This window comes from Octopus bimaculoides, chromosome 2 (genome assembly GCF_001194135.2).
Source record: "Octopus bimaculoides isolate UCB-OBI-ISO-001 chromosome 2, ASM119413v2, whole genome shotgun sequence".
In the NCBI taxonomy this organism is placed as follows: Eukaryota; Metazoa; Mollusca; class Cephalopoda; order Octopoda; family Octopodidae; genus Octopus; species Octopus bimaculoides.
The window spans coordinates 130,420,694-130,431,440 of NC_068982.1; the positions used below are offsets into that span (position 1 = coordinate 130,420,694).

General features: G+C 36.7%; 1 protein-coding gene across 10 annotated transcripts in view; it reads right to left on the minus strand.

Moving 5' to 3' along the window:
• LOC106875945 (collagen alpha-1(I) chain) overlaps positions 1-10,747 on the minus strand; it is a 286,544-nt gene that overhangs the window by 152,624 nt on the left and 123,173 nt on the right. Inside the window, exon 1 of one of the 10 annotated variants that reach the window (XM_014924271.2) lies at positions 100-520. The exons of the other annotated variants lie outside the window; for them this stretch is intronic. Within the exon in view, the coding sequence (XP_014779757.1) occupies positions 100-178 (79 nt within the window). The 5' untranslated portion in view covers positions 179-520. Of the gene's footprint in view, positions 1-99; positions 521-10,747 lie in introns of those variants that run through there. 10 annotated transcript variants of the gene reach the window in all.

Genomic DNA, 10,747 nt, shown 5'->3' on the forward strand with positions numbered 1-10,747 from the left:
ATATATATATATATAAATATATATATTATCATGTGTGTGTGTGTGTGTGTATAGACGGATATACATGTATATGTATTAAATATATGAATGAAAACTTACGTGACAGGTAAAAAAGGCAAATTAAAATCCATCTCGGCGACGGCAGCAGCGGTATAGTCCGACTTCTTAACTCTATCATCTTACACGCACTTCTTCGGACATGCCAAGCACAACAGATAACGCGGAGATAGGTTGATAGATAGATAGATAGATAGATAGATAGATAGATAGATTCACAGACGGATGAACTGGCTGACTAGAAAGGACGGACGGAAGAAGAAAGTATGAAAAAAAAGAGTTCGATAAATGAAATGAGTGATAGAATGAGAGAGGAATGAGAAATAAAGTACTAGAAACAAATAAATAGGGAAAAAGTTCCGAGAGAAAACGCAGCCGTTGGGTTTAATAGAGGAGCACGGGACTGCGGGACTGCGTTAAATGCTCCTTGCTGTTTTCTGCTTTTAAGTTTTGTTGAGTGAGCCAGTTGACTACTACCGCTACTCTCCCACTAGTAGATTACGGAACCGTATACAGAATGAGGCCGTCCTGTTTTGTTGTACAGGCGTGTTACTTGTGTAGCGATGTATTTCCTCAATGAAGTGTGTGTGTGAGTGAGCGTGTGTGTTTGCAACTACTTGTAAACGTATGTGCATTTATCAACACATGGTTGAACTATGTTGCATAGTTTTTTAGTTACACACGCACATATACATACGAACACAATACATGTTTATTCATACAGTCCTATACATGTAAACTCATGCATAAGTCAATACACATGTTAATACGTATATTTACATACATATGTATACAAACATTCCAATACTAATGCTTTTAAGTACATATACATACATACACACACACACACACACATACACAAACAGGCGCAAGAACAGAAACACACGCGTAAATACCCAAACAAATATTTAGTGCCGATGCATGCGCATATAACAGTGTACGTATGGTAGAATTTCTACCTGACCCTAATCCTTCCACCTGATGTTCACTACTATTTGGAAATAGGGGTGGAATAATAACGGGACATGAGATCTACACGGCCTTTATACCCCGACACCTCATTTCCCACCTGTGTTATTACCAACACGTCCCCTGCCATTTACTCAGCTCACCCTTATGACATATTGCCGCCTGTAACTCTACCACCCACACCATACTGCTAAACATTGTCACTACCTCTACCAATACTACCGAAGAAGCCTCTATGTGTGCGAGTGGCCGATTAAAAATAACAGCTAAATTCACTGAAATTATAACCTTCAAGCAAAAAAAAAAAAAAAAAATGCCGGGTCTGTCACGGCTGGAGTGCTTTTGAGCTGCTGGATCTGAGATGTGTTGGAGATACTACTACTACTACTACTACTACTACTACTACTACTACTGCCGCAACACAACTGATTCAAGCGTTTGAACAACCAGCACCACTGACAACAAAAACCCCAACCACTACCACACTCTGATCTTATCGCTACCACCGATACGATTCCACCACTGCCAACACTGTCAGTAATACAACTAGCATCACTACCACGCTACCCTTACGTTTTCTCCTTCTCCACTACCTCCACCACCACCACCACCACCACCACCACCACCACCGTAGCCAACAACAACAAAACACTATCATCATGCTACTTCTTCAGTACCACCACTGTTACGTATAGACGGCTACCACCATCTCTATACCACCAAAGACTACCTAGCATCTAAATGTTATTCTTACCGTCTTACGTCCAGCTTACCTTTTCTTAGTTACAATTATTACTAATTCACTAACCTTCCTCGTTGGCTCAACGCGAAAGCCTCTGCGTAGGCGCTCGGTCAATTAAAAATAGCAACCAAATTTCCTTTTAATCATATACTATTTTAAATTATGGAAGGCCGTATTTACTGATGAGGTTCTGGGAACAATGTAGATTGTATGATTAAAAAAAAAATGACGGAAGGAACACATCTGGAACATCCTTGATCATATATCTGCAAGATTAAGACTACCTACTGATGACTAAACAACAACAACAACTACTACTACTGCTACTACTACTACTACTACTACTACTACTACTACTACTAAAACAACCACTACCACCGTTATCACAAGAACTAATCTACTGCGATACTATCCGCAGTCATATCCTACACCACCAGAGATAGCATTAACTGTACCACCACAACCACTATCACCATCACCATCACCATCGTTTCCACCACAATTACTATTACTACCAGCAAACAACCCTCCTCCACAACCACCACCACCACCACCACCATTACCCACCATCAGCACCCATATCGTTTATATTTTCTCGCCCACCTCCTCCACAACCATTACCAGCACTGTCATCGTCACCACCATCATCTGTTCCCGTCTACAGTCAGCCACCTCTACGACCATTACCTCGTCTTACCTAAATTGTTATCGAAGCGTAACTAGACTATAACGAAAGGTGTCGTCTGACCAATATTTACTTACACACACCATTGTGTCGCTGAAACATCGTACCCACCGCACACTAAGACACTCACTCCTTTGCCCTAAACATTCAACGAGTGCTTCATGTTTTACCGGTCCTACCGAGGAACCTGTTGAATGATTGTTATGGACAGCTGAGTGCACACACACACACACACACACACACACACACACACACACACACACACACACACACACACACACACACACACGCACACACACACACGCACGCACACTAATTTATTGGATGATCAGAAGGTACACAGAATATATCACACACACACACACACACACACACACACACGCACACACGTATTATATGGAACTAAGTCATCCTGTTAGTAAATACAACTCTAACGAAATACGTTGAATACTGCTTTGGTTTATTCAGCCACTAATATATATACGTATACACCATTACACACGCATGTGTGTATCATTGTAAATAAGGGCGCCGAGGTGAAAGTATTTCTTCTGAATCTCATCTCTTCTGAGTATTTCAAAGCGACTTTGTTCAACTTTGTCTTTCTTGTTGCATTAAGATTTAACCAAAATCTAGCGAGAGTTTTTGTCTACTAATTGTGTGAATAATCTCCTCTAATCAAAGGTTTTCAGCTTACTGTATTACTTCATATAAAACCCTGGGCATTTTTGTCCAAAAATACATCCAAAAACCAGATCCACCATTTCAACGATTTCTAAATAACTTTAGGCAGAAGTATTGTTAGACACTTTGCTTTATATCACTAGTGGTATAAAAAAAAAACCCTTCAAGACGGTGCCCCAGCATGACTGCAGTCAAATGACTGAAACAAATAGATGATAAAAGGTACATACATGCGAGCGCTCACACATACCCAAGATAATATATATTGCAGAGAGAGAGAGAGAGAGAGAGAGAGAGAGAGAGAGAGAGAGAGAGAGAGAGAGAGAGAGAGAATAACGTAGTTCTGGATATTCAAAGTGTGTAGTTAACCACCACTGATATACTGATCTATTCCAGCAGAACTGGTCTGTGACCAAATATAATGAAAGCAGAAGTACTTTTACAATTGACGAGTGTTCGTTTCGTTTAATACAATGAATTCATATAATATTGTATGAACTAGTAAAAGCGAATGGACATAATCAGCAGTATTATTATTGAGGAAACATTACTAGGAATTATTTCATTATGTTATTAAACGATTTCTAATAAGAGATACTAAGACACTTCTTCATATGCTAAAGCTGAATTGTTATGTAGATCAGAGCAGTCTACGATCATTTTTACTCATGCTTAAAGTAAGCGAACGCAAACAGCTCCCTAGCCTAATTTTCTATGGAAATATTCTACAGGAATCTTAAAATATCTTACCTTACCAACCAAAACAATCTCTATATCATTTTAACTTTTATCAAGTTCCCTTCTAGCATTTTTTCTGCACCATAAATATTAAAGCTCTTCTACTGCCTAATTAAAGCTCTACTACCAGCTTATTACGATGATAATAAGAACGTAATAGAGATGTTGACGCGTTTATCTACTTTTTATCAAAGATCGTGGAAGAAAATAAAACAATCTTGAAATAAAAATCCTTTCTTATCAACCACACCTTTTTGGAAAAAAACGTGCACTTTACTGTTTGTTGTTTTATTGTAAATTCTGCAAATAAATCCAATGATAAACTAATATTCCATATTATTATCATGAAAATATATCAGTAAAGTAACTGGTAACAATATATTACTGGTATTATATAAAGAATGTAGATGTTGCGCAAAACTGAACTACAAAAGTTAGATGCACAATGGCTGAAAGAAAAGAACATCACGAATAAAGTTGGGGGATCCTTTAAATTGTTTGTCTTAATTACTGCATTATTCGAGAAGTAGAATTCAAAAGATTAGGCCATAAAATCGAAGATAAATTGTTTACAATCTTAATTCTGTATAATATACCTACAATATCTCAACTGTAGAACGACCTTTGGAACAATCTTCAGAATAAACTTCGAAATAAATTTAAAAGCAAGTTGAAAGGAAGAGGAACATTAGTAGAAGCAGTAGCAGCCATAGCAGCAGCCGTAGCTGCAGCCATGACAGCAGCCGCAGTAGCAGTCATAGCAGTGTCTGGAATGGGTTAGTTGTACATCTCGTATATTTTCATGAAAATTGAAAGAATTGATTAACATGGAACCAGTTTTAGTTTTTAAAGCATTTTATTAGATATTGTAGCCCGGGAACGCAGTTTATTATGTTAAAGTTCCAATTAGTTCTATTTGTTTATTATTGTTACGTCTTACAGTTTCCAGTTATTATTAAGTGTACAAAAGATAGTTAGATTTAGAGATACAGTATACAGCTATAACTAAGAATATAGACAAAAATTTCAATACAAGTGTGTGCTTACGTGATAAGGGAAAGGTGTTGAATGGAAATGATTTAGTACTGGCAGCATGATCTACGAGATAAACATCAGCATAAACTGAGATTAAGTTAGTTTGAAGCAAAAAGAGAGAACAGCAGAAACATTATCAATCATTGTATCACTAGTATTACGTCTAAAAGGTTTTGGAGAAACATGAAAAGAAGTGTTACGTTTATGTCTGTCCCTAGGGAATTAGAAAGAAAAGAGAAATGTAGTAGTCCCAATTGGGAATCGAAACTGGGACACATATTTAGATTGCTTACTACATAACGTCGCACTGCAGACCTTGCCAAACAGCATGAACAATAGTTGAGCCATGTGAAAATTACTTTGAGATTCATGAGAAAATTACTCTGAAACTAAGAGTCTCATCTTTACAACAGTCTAATGTGAATGACAATGTTTTGAAGGAGAGACAATTTTTACACTGACCTCTCCCACGTCTATGACTTTCTGAGTGTCTACAATTATTCGTAGCAGACTAATTAACATATTGTCTTTAACATAGGTGCACGCACACACACGCACGCACACGCATACACAGACACACACGCACGCACGCACGCACGCACGCACTCACACACGCACACACACACACACACACACACACACACACGTCTGGGTATTTTTAATGAGGATGTGTAGGTGGAAGATACGTGTGTGTGTGTGTGTGTGTGTGTGTGTGTGTGTATGTGTTTGTGCATATTTACGTATGGGGGAGTGGGATTGAACTCCTGTTGTAGTCGTAAGGGCGCCATCGTGCTATAAGGCGTGGCCTGGGCATTTCAAACCTGGAAGAGCTCATCCCTCGAACACACACATTCATACACACATGTGTGTATTTATATGTGTGTGTGTGTGTGTGTACAAGTGAATATATAATAATATATAAGAACAAGTAAATAAGATGTAGTTGAGTATATAAGGAGATGATTTACCAAACATGGTTTACGTCACAGTTGAAATTGTCTTCTATAGTAATCTATGATACACATTGAAGAACTCTTCGTGTGATGTCACAACCTGATCATTGTCAGAACGGCTGACTGACTCATATTTTTCTAGCCACTCGAGATTTTTCCATCCAAACAGTTGTTTGTTTATGAACCAATATACGACAGTTGATAAATATGAAGACCTTGACTGAGAGAATATCAAACTTTTATTTATTCATTAAAACAACGTTTCTTGTGGCGTACGTTTATTTATTTACTATGTATGTATATATGTGTCTGTCTATGTATGTATGTAAGTTGTTTTATTTATTCTGTATGTGTATGTATAGCAGTGATTATATACCTATATTTACATGCATGTATATGTACGTACTCATGTAACGTATGTTTGCTGTATGTATCTGAGTAAGTGTATATGTATGGTTATGTTTATGTAAGTATGTACGTATGTATGTATGAACGCGTGAAACCTAGCGTTTAGGCTGTAGGACCGATGACCGCAAGGTCGTGGTTTCGATTAGCGGAATAGCAGGCGCGTTATATACTCAGACAAAGCACTTCATTCTATGTTGCTCCAACTCATTCTGCTAAAAGTGAACTGCGTCTCTTATAGACTTTTACATCACAAACTTTTAGCCACAAATCTTGCAAATGCAAGGTGTCAACAGTGATGTATGTATGTATGTATGTATGTATGTATGTATGTATGTATGTATGTATGTATGTATGTATGTATACATTATGTACGTACGTTCGTATGAATATGTGTGAGAGTGTACACTTATATTTGAAACTGAAGGGGAATAATGGACACATAATCATAAAATATTGGTTTCAAATTTTGGTACATGGCCAGAAATTTCGGGGAGGGATGTAAGACGATTTTCATCGACCCAGTGCTTAACTGGTATTTATTTTATCGACCCGAAAGAATGAAAGGCAAAGTCGGCCTCGGCAGAATTTGAACTCAGTACGTAAAGACGGACGAAATACTACTAAGCATTTTACCAGTTCTCATTTCTTTATTGCCCACAAGGGGCTAAACATAGAGGGAACAAACAAGGACAGACGAACGGATTGAGTCGATTACATCGACCCCAGTGCGTAACTGCTACTTAATTTATCGACCCCGAAAGGATGAAAGGCAAAGTCGACCTCGGCGGAATTTGAACTCAGAACGTAACGGCAGACGAAATACCACTAAGCATTTCGTCCGGCGTGCTTATCGCCTTACAGACATAAAATATTAAAAAAGTTTTAGTGTTTTCCTGCGAACAACTCCATAATTTTTATTATGATATACATTTTCAACTGATGGCAGTGTCTTGACTCCCACATCAGCCATGATTGTACAGACCATTGCTCAAAAGAGTTCCAGTTTTGACTATGACTATTTTTTATATGATTTTAATATGGTTGTGAATTGATCACGGAATTTTTGTCAGGGACAACTAATAAATGTGGATGTGTATCAAACGCTATGACAGAGTGAAGTAACGATCAGTATAATGAAGTCTGTCAATAACGACTCTTTTAAAGACTATGATAATACTAATAATTATAACGAAACTATTTAATGGTACATCTAAAATCTAAAATAACAGTAGAAAACGGTAAATGCCATAATGGGATTAAGGATAGTATTAATTTAAAATGATACCGATGATGAATATAATAGTGACAATTGAAATAGAGATACAGAATATTGTTGTGGGTATAATTCCTATATCAAGCACAAAGTACAAGGCGTATGTGAACAACAACACAAGTTTTATAGACCGATACATCTGGACAAATTGCCGCGTACTTTGATCGAACTCAAAACCACCTGGACGCAAAGCAAATTTCTTAACAGCATAGCTATTATTGAACGGATTAAAAGTTTGAAATGTAATTTTGAAACGAGTAAAATCATTCACCCAAAATGTTGAAAACAAAAAAAGTACTCTTTTCTACTCTGTGCAGAAGGCCCGAATTTTTTTGGGGAGAGGGGGGGGGCAGTCGATTAGACCGGCTCCAGTACGCAACTGGTACTTAATTTATCGACCTCGAAAGGATGAAAGGGAAAGTCGACCTCAGCGGAATTTGAACTCAGAACGTAAAGACAGACGAAATACCACTAAGCATTTCGCCCGGCGTGCTGACATTTCTGCCAGCTCGCCGCCTTGGAAACAAAAAAATATTAAACAAAGCTTTACATGTTTGTAGATTAAAGTTCCAGAATGTAAGCAAACATCGATAAGAAACAGTGTTTTATCAGAACATCACCAACAATTACTTGTTTAACATTAACAGCTGGATTGATATTTCAGGATAAATGCGTTTACCAGAACATTTCATGTGTAACAATCACGTTTATAAGAGTACGGAACAAGTCAGCAACTGATTGCAATTGTTTGACTAACTAGATTATATTTGTTGTCACATCTCTTTTTTGACTTGATTTCTATCAGAGACATTTCTATTCTACTTTTAATATTTTTCTTTAATTTTTCTGTGTATAATTGCGATTCTTACCATCAATAGGTGGTAGGTAGCTGAGGCATTGATATTAAGCTTCCAGCAAAGACACTCCACTCTCAATCAGTTACGCGTAGTTGATTATTACAGCGTAATATAGCACAACTTTGAAGAAATATCTATTACATACTTACAGACAGTAATTTTGAAAGGTGGAATCACAGTTCCTTATTGATAAAATTTGCAAAAGGTTAACATTCTGTTCTTGGATAGGATTTCCAAAACCTTGATACTTGAGATCGGAATAATCTCTGGCACACTTGAAAATATCGGATAATAGTGTTTGAGGAGAAAATTAATTCCCTCTATAGTAAAGGTGTTTATTATTATCCTCCAGAGAAATATGAAAGCAAGTCTAATATAATAAGAAACTGAATATTATTAAACATTCTATATGTGATCTATAGTTGATCACTAATATGTATACAAGTGCTATCATTGTAAATTTTATTGTTTAAAAAAATAATAATTAAAAATTAATCAATTGAAGGCATGTGATTTCATCTGTTATCTAAACCTGTAAAATGCTATAAAACTCTGTTTCTATAACCATATGCTTATTAAACTTACTCGAGCATTTGTGACACTGAGATACATACTCAATTGCATGTATCTCTCTGTCACATGGTTATGCTTTCAAATCTAGTCTAATCCAATAAACACAAAAGCAAAGTCAGTGACAGACTAAGTAGAGTAGCTTTAACATTAAGTATAGTGTTTGGCATTCCAAATCCAATTGCGATCTATGTTAATGAGTCAGACCTGTCTAATTATTATTGACCTAACCTCTGACCTCTTAAATATGACACGTTTCCTCACCGTCTCGCTGCCTCGCACTCCTTCACAAATACTCTGACCTGAAAGGTTTGTTTTAGAGGACAAAATATCAAACATATAATTTTAGCACCATAATAATTAGCACTGACATACGATTTTTATTCCCACCTCAACACACTCCTCTTCGCATCTTTATCAGTGCGCGTGTCTACGTTTCTATGTGTTTTTCTTTAGCGTTTATGTTGTGTATTTGGGTGATGTGTATGTTTGTGATGTGTATTTGTGTGCGTATAGCATACTGCATCATTTTCATCCTCTCACGAAAATGCAATTGATCGCATCTTAGAGATAATAATATACACAACTCAACAAATGTTAACTCTCAGTACCTTTTCTCCTTATTCTCCCTTCTCTTGATACATACACACATTCATAAATGCGTACATACATACATGCATACATACATACATAAAATACATACATATATGCATACATACATACGTCCATACAATAAATACATGTACATACATGTCTGTATGTCTCCTGTCTGTATGCATGTATGTATGTATGTGGGATTTTGTAATGATTTCAGAGTTTTATCTTTAATCATGATCCTCTAGACATCAGTATGGAAATATCACTATATCACTTTCTTTTCAAATTTCACTTTCATTCCTAAGGTCCTTTCTGTATGTTTTCTATATCTCCATACACCTTTTTCTTTTATGCATAGAAGTACACACGTCATCGAGTATCGGATGGATGGAAGTGACAGTGATGCTAATGGTCTTATGGTTGAATCTGTAAATAATGGTGCTTGGCTGATTGAACGCACGCTCAACAAGTTTGAAGTTGATTTAGATTGCTATCAACGCATTTAAAAAACAACTTCCAGCGATGAAATCATCTGTTTTCTCTCAATTATTATTAATACCATTTACTTCTTTCAGCTCTTATCACCTCATCCCCATCCTTCTCACGATATCTGACTATACATAACATATTCATTCTATTCTACGTTATGCTATTGCCTTCTTGAGTCTCGACGGAAATGCTTGTACCTATTAAGCAGGAGACGCCTACTGTTTTGTAGCACTAATAGAGTGGTCAGCTTGGAGTGGTTTGTTCCTCATTATTCGTCTCTTATGCTCATTATGTTAGTAGCTGCAAGTCAGAAAAAAGAAACGTAAATATTCCCAGAACAACAACTATGATTTTAACGAATTTATGTGTATATATATACATACATACATACATACATATAGTGTGTGTGTGTATGTATATATATAAATATATATCTTTTTAACTTTTTTCAGTTATTTGACTGCGGCCATGCTGGAGCACCGCCTTTTACCCGAAGAAATCGACCCCAGGACTTATTTTTTGTAAGCCTAGTATCTATTCTATCAGTCTCTTTTGCCGAACCGCTAAGTTACGGGGACGTAAACACACCAGCATCGGTTGTCAAGCGATGGTGGGGCGAAAACTACTGACACGCAAATACATACATGCATATACATACATACATGTATATATATATATATATATATATAT